Source organism: Tachyglossus aculeatus, chromosome 10 (assembly GCF_015852505.1).
Source record: "Tachyglossus aculeatus isolate mTacAcu1 chromosome 10, mTacAcu1.pri, whole genome shotgun sequence".
NCBI classification, from domain to species: Eukaryota; Metazoa; Chordata; class Mammalia; order Monotremata; family Tachyglossidae; genus Tachyglossus; species Tachyglossus aculeatus.
The window spans coordinates 59887224-59903957 of record NC_052075.1 but is presented as its reverse complement, the minus strand read 5'-3'; the positions used below and the strand labels follow the sequence as shown (position 1 = coordinate 59903957).

Here is a 16734-nt window from a genome sequence, read left to right as displayed (position 1 = left end):
CAGACGGAGACACACACCGGGAGTTAGGCCGACGCGTGGGGCGGGGTGCCGTCTCCATGGCAACCACGGCGCTGCCAGGAGCCAACGGAGCGCGGCCGGACAGGTGGGGGGGAAGGGGCGCCCTAGAGGCCTTCGTCGGCCGGGCGGGGGCCAGGGGGCGAGCGCATCCCCGCCCCGGCTCCTCCAGGAAAGCTCCCCCGCCGAGCGCTGGATGCAAATGTTATGATTTGCATATGCAAATATGCAAATGTGGCCGGCCCCGGTCCCGGCGGCAGGTGGCCGGGGCGAGAAGGTGGCAGGCTGGGCTGGGGAGGAAAGGAGGAGGACAGGGGATTCGGGGGGGCGGGGGGAGAGCTTCGGGGGCTTCGGCCGGGGCCTCTGCCCTCTGCCTGCCTCCGTTGACAGGGATCGGGGGCCCGTCCAAGCGGCGATGAGGACAGGGGCGCCGGGATCCTCGGGGCGCAGGTGTCTCCGAGCTCGGCTGCGCCTCCCAGAGCCCCCGGCCCTCGACACTCCTCAGACCCTTCCTTCTCCGACCCCTCGGCTTCCCCAGGCCCCTCGCCTCTCCCAGCCGCCTACCCCCCACGTCCCCTCAGGCTCCAACTCTCAGCACCCCGGATCCCCAGCTCCCCGCAGGCTACCCCAGACCCTCGGTCTCCGCCCTCCCCCCACCTGGGAACTCCAGTCTCCCCCGCCTCTCCATCCTCCCGGGGCCCGGAGGCAGGGGGCCTGGGGTTGGAAGAGTGAGCGCGAACGGACGGTGGCGAAGCCCCTCTTCGTGCCCCCTTTCCCTTGCCGGGGAGGGGGACCCTAACATCTCACGGGGAGGGCGGGGCGGGGGCGGCTGGTCTCCCGCAGCCCACGCGCGCGGGGCGGGGGGAGGAATGGGAGGCGGGCGGCAGCTGTCGCTAATTAGAGCGGCGCTTTAATTGGGTTTATCAGCAGTTAATGGGAAATTAAGAAAGGGGCCCCGGGGGCCGGGCGGAGCGACTGGGGGCGGGGAGAGCCGCATTTCCCGGGCAATCCGCTCTGCCCGTCGGAACCGCTTCCCCGTGTCGCGACTTTGGCCTCCCACGTCGTGACTCGGGGTGCTCGCGGTCGTCGTCCTCCCCCCCACCCCCGCGGTATAGCGAGGGGTCAGAGGTTCGGGCCTGAAGCCCCCGTCCCCACCACCTCTGCCCTCTCCGGCCATCCACAAAGCTCCTCCCTGTCGCGCCCAGGAGAGGGAAGGGAAGGGGGAGCGGGAGGGGAATTTGGCCTGGACCTTTCCCCGTCCCCAAAGAGGGATTTTGAAATCCCAGCCGCCCTCCCCCCCGATCATTAGCATAAACTCATTTTGCCTATTCATGTGGTTTTCCCATCTCTGCCCCTCCTCTGGGGGAGGCCGTGCCAGGTAACCGTCCTCCCCCTCCTCAGCTGAGGGAAGCTGTGCCGGCTAACCTCCCTCCCTCTCTCCCTCCCTCTCTCCCTCTCTCCCTCCCTCCCTCTCTCCCTCCCTCTCTCCTTCCCACCTCCCCTGCCGTCTGTACAGTGAAGTCCCCAGGGTTAGAGGAGAGGACCGGACCCCCCACCCTCCCCGGCCCCAGGCCCGGGGGAGCCCCGAGGCGGCGAGAGTGGCTGCAGATAACAGCCCGCGGCAGCGCTGTTCCCGCGACCTCATTATAGCGCTAACGAGGCTCAGCACCCCGGACAGTTCGCCCACCTCCCCCTTCTCCACCGCCCGGGCTCAGCTGGGCCTCGGTCTTGGCCGGCGTGCGAGTGCCTGGGTGATTGATTGTGTGCCTGTGTGACTGAGTGTGTGGAGTCATGACTGTGTATGGTTGTGACGGTAATTGTAGACTGTGAGCCCGTTGCTGGGTAGGGACCGTCTCTATACGTTGCCAACTTGTACTTCCCAAGCGCTTAGTCCAGTGCTCTGCACACAGTAAGCGCTCAATAAATACGATTGCGTGAATGAATGAATGTAGGTTTCTGGTAGCACGTGATCGAGCGTGTAGTGGGTCTGTGTGTGATTGCATGTGTCTCAAGGTGTCCGTTATATAATTCTCCTTTGCCCGGGGGCGTGGGGGTGCGTGTCTCTACCTGTGTGTGCCTTGCTGCCATTTTTGTGCATCTCGGGGAGTGTATGTGTCCGTGAACGTTTGCCCATTGTGCAGCCATTCTTTGTGTCTGTGCAGGGTGTGTGACTCAGGCAGGGTGTGAGTGTGTGTCTTGATGACAGCGCGGGGGCGAGGGCCGGGTGTGAGACGCACTGTGTGTGTGGTGTGACAGGTTGACGGGTGTACGTATGCGTGTGTGGTGTTTGTGTGTGTGTATGTCCGGCCCCTCCCCCGCCGACTGTCACCGAGAGCGGCAATGGCAGCTCCCCGTCCCCCCGCCCCCACCAAGCGCGTTCCAGCCGCCCCCCGCCCCCCCCCCCCCCCCCCGAGGACCAAGGACGGAGACAGGGGAGGGTGGCCGAGCGGACACCGAGTGCCCCGGGCAGGGGGTGGAGGGCGGGGCGAGGGCCCGGGGCGCCTGGGACCCGGGGAGTGGGGACGGGGCCGCGCACTGGGCCCTAACAGATGGAGCCGCCGCTGCCTTTGTCTCTCGCCCTTCCCGTCCCTTTTTCTTCCTCCCTCTCCCACCATGGCATCCTCTTCCCTCCCTGTTTTTTCCCCTCCCTTTTCCTCTCCCTCCCCTTCCTCCTCCGACCCCCCCGCCCCCCCACCGCTCCTCCCTTCGCGCAGGTCTGGATGATGCAACAGCGCAGCACCAGCCCCCAACCTCGGTCCTCAGCCCCCAGCCCCCAACCTCAGCCCCCATCCCCCAGCTTCAGCCCCCATCCCCCAACCTCAACCCCCAGCTTCAGCCTCCAGCCCCCAGCTTCAACCCCAGCCCCGGCCTTAGCGCCCAGCCCTCCTCAGTTTCAGCCCCCGGCCCCCCACTTCAACCTCAGCTCCCACCTCGCAGCACCCAACCTCAGCTTCCAGTCCCCAAGCCCTCAGCCCAGCCCCAGTCCTCCAGGACCCCCGGGCACAGTCCCACGGGGGCCCCAGCGGCCCCAGCCCCTCAGCACGGCGGACAGCGATCCGGGACAGGCCGGGGCGGGGGCAGGGGCGGGCCGTGCGGGGCGGGGGTAGCTCCTCCCGCGCACCGCCTCTTGACTCAGCCCGCTACCCGCCCCGCCCCGCCCGGCGCCACCCACCCCCAAACCCTTCGGCTGTGGGGCCCAGGCCCAGGCGGACACGAAACGGTCCAGGGCCTGAAGGGAGCGCCTCCACCCCGCGAACACTGTCCCCTCCCCAACGAATCCACAGGTCATGACTCGCTGTTGCCCTCCCCCAAAGAGGGGCTTCTCCTCCACCCAGATCCCGCGCCCCCCGACCACTGAGCGCCCGGGAGACAGAGTTGGGGACAGAGGGAGACACAGAGAAACATTCAGTGTCAGAGACAGAGAGAGCATAAGACAGACCGATTCAGAGACAGAGTCAGAGAGATAGGCCGAGACGGAGAAAAAGCCGAGTTGAGAGAGAGACGGAGAGCTAGATTCAGAGAGAGGCCGACAAAGAGATAGGCAGAGAGCCGAAGGGGCAGACAGGTCAGAGAGACACGAAGGAGACATAGAAACAGAGACGGAGAGACAGACAAGGGCAGAAACACCGACAGGGAGACAGAGACGGGCTGAGAGACCGAGAGACAGACTCGGAGTGAGAGACAAGGGCAGAATCCCAGAGAGACAGAAAGGCAGGAATCCGAAGAAAGATAAGGAGGCAGATAGGGCAGAGAGAGACAGGCCGAGAGACAGATTCGGGCAAAAACACAGAGCGAGAGAGGGACAGAGAGGCAGAGACAATCTGAGAGACAAAGAGAGGGAGGGCAGGAGAGGAAGCTGGAGTCAGAGAAGGGGCGAGGACAGAGAGGGCGGGGGGGGAGACCCCAGGCGCAGCCAACCCCCGTCCTCGCAGTGAGAGGGGGGCGGGGCGGGGCGAGGCGGGGCGCCTCCCCCAGCCCGCCCCCCGCCAGCTGCGGCACGTACCGTTACCGTCCCGGGGCCAGGTGGGTTTTCGCCGGTGGTGGCTGGGCCCGAGCAGGGCTGGTTTGCGAATTCGCAGCCACCGCATCCCCGGGGGGTGGAGGAGGGGAACAGCTCTGAGCGGGGGGCGGGGGCAGGCGCCCAGCTGCGAAGGGGCCTGGTGCCCAGCTCTTCCCTCCTCCCATCCTCATCCCCGCCACTGAGCATGGGTGGAGCGGGATGAGAGAGAGAGAGAAAGAGTCTGTCTTTCTGTCTCTGCCCCTCTTTCTCTCTCTCGGTCTCCACCTTTTCTCCAGCTAAGTGTGGGGCTCCCTGTGCCTCCGTCTCTGATCTCCCGCCGTCGGTCCCTTGCTCCCGCCTCTTGCTTCCTTGCAGCCTGGAACTCCCTCCCGCTTTCTTCCGCCAGGCCAACTCCGTTCTCCTCATCTCGAGAGCCCTTCCGAATCCACATCTCCTTCAGGAAGCCTTCCCTGACTCATCTTTCATCTCCCCACCCTTTATCCCTTCCTACTGACACTTAAGCTTTCCCGAGTCACCTAAGCACACCCACCTCACAACTCCCGCTTAGGACTTGTATGCAGGTCTTTTTTTAATTATTTTCTCTTCCTAGCTGGAATTTATGATAGTGGCTGCTCCCTCCACCACCCCGCTAGACGGTGAATTCCTCGGGGGAAGGGATTGCACTTTCCCAACGTTTAGATCAGTGTCCTGCAAAAAATAAGATCTCCAGTCAATAATATTGGTTGCTATTTGAATATCTCTGCCATTAGTCAAGGTGTGGGGGGGGGGGGCGCAGGCAAGGAGGGTGGGGGCGGGTGTGGAGAAGCTGCAGCAGCCTCCGTGACCTCCCCCCTCTTCTCTACCCTCAGCTCGGGGCACTGCAGGGGTGGAGAGGGAGGGCGTCCCCCAACCTCGATCCCCAGGGGTGGCTGAGACTGTCTGCCTGGTCCGGGGCAGCAGTAAGTACATGGCCTTGCCAAGAGACCTCAGATCTCGCCTCCTGTTGAGAAGCAGCGTGGCTCAGTGGAAAAGAGCACGGGCTTTGGAATCAGAGGTCATGGGTTCAAATCCCGCCTCCGCCAATTGTCAGCTGTGTGACTTTGGGCAAGTCACTTAACTTCTCTGTGCCTCAGTTACCTCATCTGTAAAATGGGGGATTAAGACTGTGAGCCCCCGTGGGACAATCTGATCACCTTGTAAACCCCCCCCCCCCCAAGGCTTAGAACAGTACTTTGCACATAGTAAGCGCTTAACAAATGCTATCATTATTATTATTATTTTTGCCCCCATCCCGCTCAGCGGGAGATGGTGCCGGACCGAATCCTGCCTTTGACTTCCCGGGAGGAGGAGGTGGAGTGGGGGTGGTGTGTGTTTGTGTGTGTGTGTTTGTCCATCCGTCTCCCAGCCCTCCCCGCTATCCCTCCTTCTGTCTGTCCATGGGTCCGCCTGCCGATCCGCTCTCCATCCCCAACCGGGAGGGGCGGGGATACCGTATTGCTCCGAAGAGCAGCCTCATCCGTTCTGGCCCCCGCCCCCACCAGCAGCTCCTTGGTGTGTGTTGGGGGGGCGGAGGTGGTGACCCCTCCCACGGCCCCGAGCGTCGCTGGGCTGGCCGGGGGTGGCGTGGGGGAGGGGCCTGGCGGGGCTGGGGAGCAGGAGGCCCTGGAGCCCCGAGCAGCCCCAGCTCATCATCAGTGCGGACAGGATGGCAGGGAGCGGACTCAGGGGTCGAGCCTTCCGACAGCTGAAGCGGCATCCCGGGGTAAGTCCGGGACCCTGCGCCCACCCTCACCCGGGCGACCTCCATCCTTGCTGGAAGGACGGTCGCAGGGTCTGGGGGAGCGGGGGGGCTGGAGTCTCGGCTCTCATTGCCCACTGCCTGTGCCCCCAGCTCATCCCACTCATCGGCTTCATCGCCCTGGGCATGGGCAGCGCCGGCCTCTACCTGCTCAGACTGGCCCTTCGCAGCCCCGACGTCAGGTGCGAAGGGAGACTGTTCTTCACCAATCCATCAACCAATCATCCATCCATCCATCCAATCAGTGGTATCTATTCAGCGCTGTGTGCAGAGCACTGTACCAGGCGGTTGGGAAAATACGAGTTGGGTGGGCTAACTTGGGGGACGGTAGAGAGAAGGCCGGGGTGGGGGAAGAAGGGAGAGGACTGAGGTGGGGAGGGAGAGGGCTGAGACAGGGGAGGGCTGAGGTGGGAGAAGGAAGGAGAGGGCTGAGAGAGGGAGAGGGCTGAGGTAGGGAAGGGAGGGAGAGGGCTGAGGTGGGCGAGGGAGGGAGAGGGCTGAGGTGGAGAAGGAGGGAAGGAGGGGGCTGAGGTTGGCGGGAGGAAGGTAGGGAGAGGGCTGAGGTGAGGTGGCCCGGATCGGGTGTAGCCCCCTATTGCGGTGAATCGGGATAAGGCCGGGGGAAGAGGGGCTTCCCGGGACCATTTCGGCGCCCCTCAGGGGCCGGGGTGATTGCCAAGCTTTCCACCCCGTTGCCATGGTGACGCCTCTTTGCCCGCGGCCAGGAGACGGCGGGGAGGGAAGGGGGCTCAAAGCGGGGGCCGTGGGCGAGTTCACGCGGCCGCTGACCCTCTTCTTTTCCCTGCAGCTGGGACCGAAAGAACAACCCGGAGCCCTGGAATCGCCTGAGCCCCAACGACCAATATAAGGTGCGCCCCCCACCCCCACTCCCCCTGCCAGAGGAAAGTCACCCCCGCCTCACTCCCCCGATCCCACATCCCTTCCTCCCCATCACGCAGTTCCTCGCCGTCTCCACCGACTACAAGAAGTTGAAGAAAGACCGACCGGACTTCTGAGGGCCGCCAGGCAGAGGGCCGGAGTCCGGAATAAACCCGGCACCCGGCCTCGCCGCCTTTCCCGGCCGCCGGGGTCTCCCTCGGCGCCCACCGCCGGCTGAGGTTCCCACGCCTGGACCGCCCCCCGCCGCCCCCATCTGTCCCGTTCCCAGCCAGGGCGGATGCACCTCTGACCCCGTCCGTTCCCGGGCGGGGGGAGGCGCCCACCCCTCCCCCACCCCCAGGGAGCGAACTATCCCCAGCGGACAGATAGAAAGACTAGCAGAGAGGAAGGCAGAGACGCAGAAGCCCAGAGACTGATGGAACCAGAGAGACGCAGAGACTGAGGGAGCCCCAGAGATGCAGAGACTGAAGGAGGGAGGGAGGCAGACAGACAGAGGCTGACTCAGAGGCGGGCGGGGCCATGGGGCCTGCGGGACGTGGGAGACGTGTGGTGAGCAGGGAGTCCTTTGCCAGCGCTTCTAATCCGCCCAGTCCAGCCCCTGCCCCGCCCTCGTCCGTGCCCGTCCAGCCCAGGGCCCTCTCCCTCCCTCAGAGACCCCCCTACCTCCCATATTCATCATCATCATCTCCCCCCCCCCCCGCCCAACTCCCCACCTGGCAGCCCCTTCCTCCCGCCTCCTTCCCCCAGGGATCAGAGGAACCAGCCACAACCAAATGCAATTTCATCGAACAAATTGAATTTGCTGCGGCTTGCTAACCACGTCTGGGGAGGGGTGGGGTGGGGAGGGGGAGGGGGGGGAGGAGCCCCCGGCCCCCAAACAGGCCCACAGCCCGAAGGTCCCAGGTTTTTTATTTAGTAGAAAGGCTCAGCCCAGCAAGGTGCTTCCAGTTAAGGGAAGTGGGGTGGTCAAAATCCCCATCTCTTAAAAAATATTATTTTTCAGCTATAAACAGGAAAGAAGGTAGGGAGGGGGCTGGCGTCGGGCATGCAGCTCAGCGCTCTGCAAAACCCGGCATGGGGAAACGGCGGGCAAACTCTTCCACCCGACGCCTCAGGTCGGCCAGCTGCTGCCTCGTGTCAGGGTCGTGCAGGAGGAAGGACTTGAAGTCCTGGAGCTTGGCTGCGAGGGGGGGGGAAAAGGGGAGAGATGAGGAGGTAGAGGGGCAGGGCCCAATCAATCCCTCGGGGGCATTCACTGAGCATGTTCTCTGGGCACAGCCCTGTTCCCAGTGCTGGAGACAGGGAAGTAGAGGGTTAGTGGTCACAATTCCTGCCCGCACCGAGCTTCCAGGACAGCGGGGGGAGAGAGAAACTAAAATCAATTACGGAGAAGAGGAGGCAGTACAGTCCCAAGGTGTGCAGTGTGATGTGTGGGTGGCAGTGATCACCCAAAGGCAGAAGGGAAGCAGAAGTGCTGAAGTGGCACTGAAGTGGCCGAAGTTGGCGAGTGAAGAGAGATGAATCAGAGACGGCCTCCTAGAGGCGACGTCTCCAAAGGCCTGGGAGATGGGGAGAGCAGAGGTCTGCTGGATTGGAAGGGAGAGGGAGTTCCAGACTGGGGGATGGACAGAGTTGGAGGGGAGAGAGGCAAGAGTGGGGTCCAGTGACTGGGGAGGGGGGAGGAGTCACGTCCAGCCCAGGGGGAAGGGGAGGAGGGGGACAGGGTCACTCACCGGTCTTGCCCTTGACGTCCAGCCCAATGCGCACACCCTCATCGATAAACTCCACCACCTGCCGGAAGTCGTCTTCCCGGAACTGGCGGGAGGTCAGGGCTGGGGCCCCTGCAGCACACGGAGGGACAGAGGGATGGGTGGGACGGTCAGCGCCCACCTCCAACATCACCAGCCACTTATGGGGCAGGAAGTGGCGGCCCAGAGCTGAGCCAGGCTGGCGCCCCGGAGCTGGGCTGGGGGACCCCCACCCCACCCTCCGGCCGTGGTCCTGCCCCCTCACCGAGCCGCAGTCCCCCTGGCGTGATGGCACTGCGGTCCCCAGGACACGTGTTCTTGTTGGCCGTGATGGATACCAGCTCCAGCACCCGCTCAGCCCGTGCCCCGTCCAGCCCCCGGGGGCGTAGGTCCACCAGCACCAGGTGGTTGTCTGTGCCACCTGAGAGAGGGCACAGCAGATGAGGGTCAGAGCCAGGGCGGGTGGGCATCGGCTGAGAGCCCCCCTGCCCAGGTACCGTCCGCCGCTCCTTCACCCCATGGCCACCAGCTCACCGGACACCAGGGAGTAGCCCCGCTCCAGCAGGGCATCAGCCATGGCCCGTGCATTCCTCAGCACCTGCAGTGAATACTCGCGGAACATGGGGGAGGTGGCCTGCAGCGGGGGGGGGGATGGCACAGGGGGGGACAGGTGGCGATCAGCGGGAGTGAAGTGGGCCCTTAGATCCCCGCATTGCAGCACCAGAGAGGACTGCAGGGGGCTAGGAGCCTGCCCCCACCGCCCACACAGCAGGGCCAGGACTCAGATGTCAGGCTTCCTAGCCTGAGCTTCAGTGGCCCTGGTCTCCTCTCCTACCCTCCCCCAGCCTGACCCGCCCCGCCCCCACCTGCTTGAGTGCCACGGCCACAGCAGCAATGGCATGGTTGTGCGGGCCCCCCTGCAGGGAGGGGAACACGGCAAAGTTGACCCGCTCCTCCAAGCCGTAGGGCACCTCCCGCCCGGTCTTGGGTTCCACGGACTTCACACCCCGACGGTAGAAGATCAGTCCAGACCTGCGAGAGCCAGAGGTCGGGGGTCGGGGTCAGGCTCTAGGGCTGGGAGTCCGCATAACACAGCCTCCCTCGAAGACAGGGACCAGTGTGGGTGGGAACTCTGGGACAGTGACGCCTGGAGCCTGGCTGTCTCCCTTGGGTGGAGACTGGGTTGGGGCAGGGCCGGGGAAGGGGGAGGGGTGGGGGCTGGAGTCAGGCTGGCGGTCGAGCGGGCAGGGTGGGGGGGTCCAGGCCCTGCCTCTAGACCTAGCCCAGGCGGGGAGCCGATCTGACCGGTCAGGTCGATCTGACCTGTTGCTGTCCAAGGGCTCCAGAGGTCAGGCTCAGGATCTGGGGCTGGGGAGGGCTGGCCGGGATGATATAATTTACTTCTCAGTGCCCAGGGTGAAGTATGCACATGCCTGACTGGGAGGGGGAGGCCTGAGCCCTGAATTCCAGTGCCCGCCCTGGCCTGCCTGAAATGGCCAAGCACCCTGGGGGAAGGGTGCTGGCCCTGCCCCGCGCAGGGTGCAGAGTGCTGACCTGGCCCCACGCAGAGTCTTGTGGGTGGTGCTGGTGACGATGTCTGCGTGGTCAAACGGTGATGGGATCACCTTGGCAGCCACCAGCCCGCTGATGTGAGCCATGTCGGCCAACAGGTGAGCCTTGACCCCCTCACACACCTGCAGAGGCACAGACCACCGGGGGAGAGGGCTTGGAGGGCTGACCGGACAGATCTGCGAGGCCCACCGGCTTGCCTGGCCGCCCTCTCACCTCCTTCATGCGGGCATAGTCGATGAGGCGGGCGTAAGCACTGGTCCCCGCGATGATCAGCCGTGGCCGGAACAGCCGGGCGGTGACTTCCAGCTGCTCATAGTCAATGAGTCCGGTCGTGGGCTGGATTGGCAGAGAGTGGGGGGTCAGCCCCAGGGAGTCTGGGCGGGACCCCAAGTCCCATCCCCCAACAGAGCCCCCACTCACGTCCAGCTTGTACGGCATCGACTCAAAGAAGATGGACGTGGCCGAGATTCGCTTTGTGTCCGACATGTAGCCATGGGTCAGGCTGGGGAGAGATGGGGGATGGAGGGAGTCGGGACCAGGGCTAGCCCCTTCCCCATCCCCCCTGCTTGGTCCCGTGCTTCCTACTCAGCCCCCGCCCCCTCCTCCAGCCCGACTCACTGTCCGCCGTCGGGTAGGTCCAGCCCCATGATGCGGTCGTGCGGCTGCAGGACGGCCGTGTAGGCGGCCAGGTTGGCGGGGGAGCCAGAGTATGGCTGGACATTCACCCCCCACTTGGCGGGGTCCAGGTCGAAGGCCTCCAGGGCCCGGCGCTGGCACAGGAGCTCGATCTCATCCACCACCTCAGCCCCGCCGTAGTACCTGCCAGGGTCAAGCGCTTAACAAATGCCATTATTATTATGGTCAGGGTCCGGGGCTGAGCCCAGGCACTGGTCCCACTTCGCAGCTGGTGAGAGTTTAACAGGAAGCGCTCAATAAATACGATTGATTGATTTAACAGCCCGGTCACAGGCCACCACTGGGGGGTGCCAGAGGGCAGCACGAACACAACTGGCATAGGGGCCCCTCTACGCCCAATCAATCAATCAATCATCAATCAATTGTATTTATTGAGCGCTTACTGTGTGCAGAGCACTGTATTAAGCGCTTGGGAAGTACAAGTCGGCAACATATGGAGACAGTCCCTACCCAACAGTGGGCTCACAGTCTAGAAGGGGGAGACAGAGAACAAAACCAAACATATTAACAAAATAAAATAAATAGAATAGATATGTACAAGTAAAATAAATAGAGTAATAAATATGTACATACATATATACAGGTGCTGTGGGGAAGGGAAGGAGGTAAGACGGGGGGATGGAGAGGGGGACGAGGGGAAGAGGAAGGAGGAGGCAACTCCCCCTCGCCCAACTTCCCAGCCCCAGCCTCCGCACACAACTCTTCACAAATCTACATCTCCAGCCCTGATCCTCTCCCTCTCTCCAGTCTCGCTTTTCCTTCTGCCTTCAAGACATCTCTACTTGGATGTCCTGCCGCCACCTCAAACTTAACAAGTCTAAAAGAGAACTCCTTATCTTCCCACCCAAAGCCTGTGCTTCCCCTGACTTTCCGGTCACTGTAGACGGCACCACCAACCTTCCTGTCTCACAAGCTTAACCTTGGTGTTGTTCTTGACTCCTCTTTCTCATTTAACACATATATTCAATGCATTACTAAATCCAGTTGGTTCGACCTCCACAAAAATCACTAAAATCCACCCTTTCCTCTCCACCCCCAACTGCTACCATGTCAGTCCAAGCATCTATCCTATCCTGCCTTGACTACTGCATCAGCCTCCTTGCTGACCTTCCAGTCTCCTGTCTCTCCCAACTCCAGTCTATTCTTCACTCAACTGCCCGGATCATTTTCCTAGAAAAACATTCAGGCCATGTTTCCCCCACTCCTCAAGGACCTTCAGGGTTGCCCATCCACCCTTGCATCCAACAGAAACTCCTCATTGGCTTTAAAGGATTCAATCACCTTGCCCCCTCCAACCTTATCTCACTTCTCTCCTACTACTACAACATAGCCCTCACAATTTGCTCCTCTAATGTTAACCTTCTTCCTGTACCTCAATCTAGTCTACCTCGCCACCGACTTCTCGACCACATCCTGCCTCTGGCCTGGAACACCCTCCCTCTTTATATCCGACTACTCTCCCCTCCTTCAAAGCCTTATAGAAGACATATCTGCTCCAAGAGGCCTTCCCTAAGCCCTCCTTTCCTTTCTCCCACTCCCTTCTGTGTTGCTGTGACCTGCTCCATTTATTCACCACCCCCAGCCCCACAGCACTTACGTTAATGTCTATTTTATGTTTATGTTCACTTATGTTAACGATGTCTGTGTTCCCCTCTAGACTATAAGCTCGTTTAGGGTAGGGAATGTGTCTTTTATATTGCTATACTGCACTCTCCCAAGTGATAAGAACAGTGTTCTGCACACTGTAAGTGCTCATTAAATACAAATGACTGATTTCCCAGCTGCAGTGGAGGAGGCTGGACCGCACACACATACACACCACCCACCCCATCCCTGGCCCCTAGACTCCCTCGACACATACAACTCTCCCCCCAACTCTCTGGCCTCAGTGGAGGAGGCCAGACTCCTCCAACACACATACACAACACAACCCCTCACCCAACTCGATGAGGCCACACAACCCCAACACACACATACACACAAAGAGGCGTACCTCCCTCTCCCTTCTCTCTCTCCCCGGCCTGGGCCCGGCTCACCTCTTCCCGGGGTAGCCCTCGGAGTACTTGTTGTTGAGACAGGAGCCCAGAGCCTCCAGGGCGGCACGGCTGCAAAAGTTCTGCGGGACAGAGGGGAGGATGGGCGCCAGAGCGGGAGCGGAACAGGGAAGGGGGGAAACAGAGAGAGGGGACACGGGGAGAAGCGAGGAGGGGCTCTGGGTGACCCCACCTCAGAGGCGATGAGCTCCAGCCCCCGGCACTGACGGTCCTTCTCGCGCTGCAGCAGTCGCCACATCTCCGGGTCGCTGTCCGCCAGGCTCTCCTGCCCCGTCCAGCCGCCGGCCACTTCTCCGGCCGCCGCCACGGCCGCCCCTCCATGCTGGGCCCGCGCCGTCCTCACGGTCAGGGGGACGCATTTCCGCAGGCACTGTCCAGGGGCGAGGGAGGCACCTGGTCAGTCTGGCTGCCACTGTCCAACCATTCAACCCTTGACCCCGGGGCCGGAGTGACCGCCTGCCAGACCGGCGGCCGGCCCCCACTCCCCCCCGCAAAGTTCAAGGTTCCCGAGGGAGCCTCTCCAATTCCATCCACTCATCTCGGGCCCGGGGGCCCCTCCCCCACGGCCGGCAGACCCCCCCCAGAGCAGGCCCCGTTCGGGGGAGGATACTGGGTGGGGGCAGCATTAACCACGATAATAATAATGATGATGGCATTTATTAAGTGCTTACTATGTACAAAGCACTGGTCTAAGCGCTGGGGAAGATACAAGGTGATCAGGTTGCCCTACAGGGGGCTCACGGTCCTCATCCCCATTTTACAGATGAGGGAATGAGGCTCAGTGGCTTGCCCAAAGTCACACAGCTGACAATTGGCGGGGCCGGGAGTTGAACCCATGACCTCTGACTCCGAAGCCCGTGCCCTTTCCACTGAGCCACGCTGCTTCTCGGTGCAAATCGGCGCCCGGGGGGTGGTCCCAGGTTCTGCTGGCTGAATCCGTCTAGGGTTTGGAGGGAGGGGAGGGCGCCCTGGACCACGTGTTGACTCCCCCCCACCACCCCACCAGATGATGCAGCCGCCGGCTTGGGTTACATCATCTCCCGTCCGGCAACGGCGGCCGCCCCCCTCAACATCACGGGCCAGGCGCTTCCCCCCTTTCCCTTTCCCTTTCCCGGGGAGGGACCCGGCGGCTCCGGACCCCCACGACGCCCCCATCCCCGCGCGCGAGAGGCAACGGGCTCCCAGTCTCTACATGCTGCCGACTTGTACTTCCCAAGCGCTTAGTACAGCGCTCGGCACACAGCAAGCGCTCAATAAATACGATTGAGTGAATGAGGGGGCGGTGGGGACGGGACCGGCGAGGGGAGGTTCCCCCCCCCCCCCCACCAACTCCTGGGGAGCCCATCATCAATCATCATCAATCGTATTTATTGAGCGCTTACTGTGTGCAGAGCACTGGACTAAGCGCTTGGGAAGTACAAACTGGCAACATATAGAGACAGTCCCTACCCAACAGCGGGCTCACAGTCTAAAAGGGGGAGACAGAGAACAAAACCAAACATACTAACAAAATAAAATAAATAGAATAGATATGTACAAGTAAAATAGAGTAATACATATGTACAAACATATATACATATACACAGGTGCTGTGGGGAAGGGAAGGAGGTAAGATGGGGGGGATGGAGAGGGGGACGAGGGGGAGAGGGAGGAAGGGGCTCAGTCTGGGAAGGCCTCCTGGAGGCCCAGGCACGTGGCCGCCAGAAACGGGGGCCCCGATCAATCAAACAATCAATCAATCGTATTTATTGAGCGCTTACTGTGTGCACAGCACTGCACTAAGCGCTTGGGAAGTCCAAGTTGGCAACATATAGAGACAGTCCCTACCCAACAGTGGGCTCACAGTCTAGATCCCGGGCTGGTGCCTGGGTGTCGGACACGTGGGGGGAAGAGGGCTGCGCGCACCCCCAGGCTCACCTGGGCCGGTCGCAGCAGGGAGAAGAACAGCATAATTCCCGAATAGCGGCGACGTCTGCACGGAACAGGCTTGCGCGGGAGAGGAACGGGAAGGGAAAGGGACACGACGGCGCCTGCGCCGGCACAGAGGGGCTCGCCCAAAAGGCGGCGCGATGCGCATGTGTCGTGTCTGCCCATGCATGCCGGGAGTTGTAGTTTTTCTTAGAGGCAGATCCAATTCTTTTTTAAGGTGTTTGTTAGTGGTAATAATAATAATGATGATGGTATTTGTTAGGCGCTTCCTATGTGCTAAGCACTGTTCTGAGCGCTGGGGGCGTACAGGGTGATCAGGTTGTCCCACGGGGGGGGCTTACAGTCTTAATCCCCATTTTACAATCATCAATCAATCGTATTTATTGAGCCCACTATTGGGTAGGGACTGTCTCTATATGTTGCCAACTTGTACTTCCCAAGCGCTTAGTCCAGTGCTCTGCACACAGTAAACGCTCAATAAATACGATTGATGATGATGATGATTGAGCGCTTACTGTGTGCAGAGCACTGGACTTAGCGCTTGGGAAGTCCAAGTTGGCAACATATAGAGACAGTCCCTACCCAACAGTGGGCTCACAGTCTAAAAGGGGGAGACAGAAAACAAAACCAAACATACTAACAAAATAAAATAGAATAGATATGTACAAGTAAAATAAATACATAAATAGAGTAATAAATATGTACAAACATATATACATGGTGATCAGGTTGTCCCACGGGGGGCTCACAGTCTTAATCCCCATTTTACAGATGAGGAAACTGAGGCACAGAGAAATTAAGTGACTTGCCCAAAGCCACATAGCTGACAATTGGCGGAGCCGGGATTTGAACCCATGACCTCTGACTCCAAAGCCCGGGATCTTTCCACTGAGCCACAGGTATTTACTAAACACCTCCTGTACACAGGACACCGTACAGAAGAACAAAGAAACCTAGGGAGTCAATCAATCAATCGTATTTATTGAGCGTCCACTAGTGTGGAGCACTGTCATAGCCTCAGCTCATCTGTAAAATGGGGATTAAGACTGTGAGCCCCCCTTGGCATAACCTGATTACCTTGTATCTACCCCAGCGCTTATAACAGTGCTTGGCATATATTAAGCGCTTACAAATATCATCATCGTAATATTTGCTAAGCACTTACTATGTGCCATGCACTGTTCTAAGCACTGGGGTAGATCATCATCATCAATCGTATTTATTGAGTGCTTACTATGTGCAGAGCACTGTACTAAGCGCTTGGGAAGTACAAATTGGCAACATATAGAGACAGTCCCTACCCAACAGTGGGCTCACAGTCTAAAAGGGGGAGACAGAGAACAAAACCAAACATACTAACAAAATAAAATAAATAGAATAGATATGTACAAATAAAATAAATAAATAAATAGAGTAAAAAAAATATGTACAAACATATATACATATATACAGGTGGTGTGGGGAAGGGAAGGAGGTAAGATGGGGGGATGGAGAGGGGGACGAGGGGGAGAGGAAGGAAGGGGCTCAGTCTGGGAAGGCCTCCTGGAGAAGGTGAGCTCTCAGCAGGGCCTTGAAGGGAGGAAGAGAGCTAGCTTGGCGGAAGGGCAGAGGGAGGGCATTCCAGGCCCGGGGGATGACGTGGGCCGGGGGTCGATGGCGGGACAGGCGAGAGCGAGGTACGGTGAGGAGATCAGCAGTGGAGGAGCGGAGGGTGCGGACTGGGCTGTAGAAGGAGAGAAGGGAGGTGAGGTAGGAGCGGGCGAGGTGATGGACAGCCTTGAAGCCCAGGGTGAGGAGTTTCTGCCTGATGCGCTGATTGATTGGTAGCCACTGGAGATTTTTGAGTAGGGGAGTGATATGCCCAGAGCGTTTCTGGACAAAGATAATCTGGGCAGCCTCATGAAGTATGGATCGAAGTGGAGAGAGACACGAGGATGGGAGATCAGAGAGAAGGCTGATGCAGTAGTCTAGACGGGATAGGATGAGAGCTTGAATGAGCAGGGTAGCGGTTGGGATGGAGAG

The 16734-nt window shown here is 60.5% G+C and overlaps 2 protein-coding genes across 2 annotated transcripts; one reads left to right on the top strand and one right to left on the bottom strand.

Moving 5' to 3' along the window:
- Window positions 1–5720: 5720 nt before the first annotated feature.
- On the top strand, window positions 5721–7375 carry NDUFA4L2 (NDUFA4 mitochondrial complex associated like 2). Its single transcript, XM_038753070.1, has 4 exons — window positions 5721–5777; window positions 5907–5995; window positions 6622–6682; window positions 6773–7375. Exons 1-4 carry the CDS (start codon window positions 5721–5723, stop codon window positions 6827–6829), a joined length of 264 nt encoding a protein of 87 aa, XP_038608998.1. The 3' UTR covers window positions 6830–7375.
- Window positions 7376–7605: 230 nt separating this feature from the next.
- On the bottom strand, window positions 7606–14777 carry SHMT2 (serine hydroxymethyltransferase 2). The gene is made up of 12 exons (XM_038752489.1): window positions 14701–14777; window positions 12956–13153; window positions 12766–12845; window positions 10652–10852; window positions 10454–10535; window positions 10247–10369; window positions 10016–10155; window positions 9328–9493; window positions 8996–9095; window positions 8727–8882; window positions 8447–8554; window positions 7606–7893 (listed from the first exon to the last, which is right to left on the bottom strand). Exons 1-12 carry the CDS (start codon window positions 14731–14733, stop codon window positions 7766–7768), a joined length of 1515 nt encoding a protein of 504 aa, XP_038608417.1. The 5' UTR covers window positions 14734–14777; the 3' UTR covers window positions 7606–7765.
- Window positions 14778–16734: the final 1957 nt, after the last annotated feature.

Bases quoted from the DNA above. Each gene is read 5' to 3' on its own strand.
- NDUFA4L2 (XM_038753070.1), top strand. From the start codon at position 5,721: ATGGCAGGGAGCGGACTCAGGGGTCGAGCCTTCCGACAGCTGAAGCGG. The intron at 5,996-6,621 runs GTGCGAAGGGAG...TTTTCCCTGCAG, and splicing joins CTTCGCAGCCCCGACGTCAG to CTGGGACCGAAAGAACAACC. The intron at 6,683-6,772 runs GTGCGCCCCCCA...CCCATCACGCAG, and splicing joins GCCCCAACGACCAATATAAG to TTCCTCGCCGTCTCCACCGA.
- SHMT2 (XM_038752489.1), bottom strand. From the start codon at position 14,733: ATGCTGTTCTTCTCCCTGCTGCGACCGGCCCAG. The intron at 13,154-14,700 runs GTGAGCCTGGGG...GCCCCTGGACAG, and splicing joins CCCTGCTGCGACCGGCCCAG to TGCCTGCGGAAATGCGTCCC. The intron at 9,096-9,327 runs GTGGGGGCGGGG...CCCCCGCTGCAG, and splicing joins TGGCCGTGGCACTCAAGCAG to GCCACCTCCCCCATGTTCCG.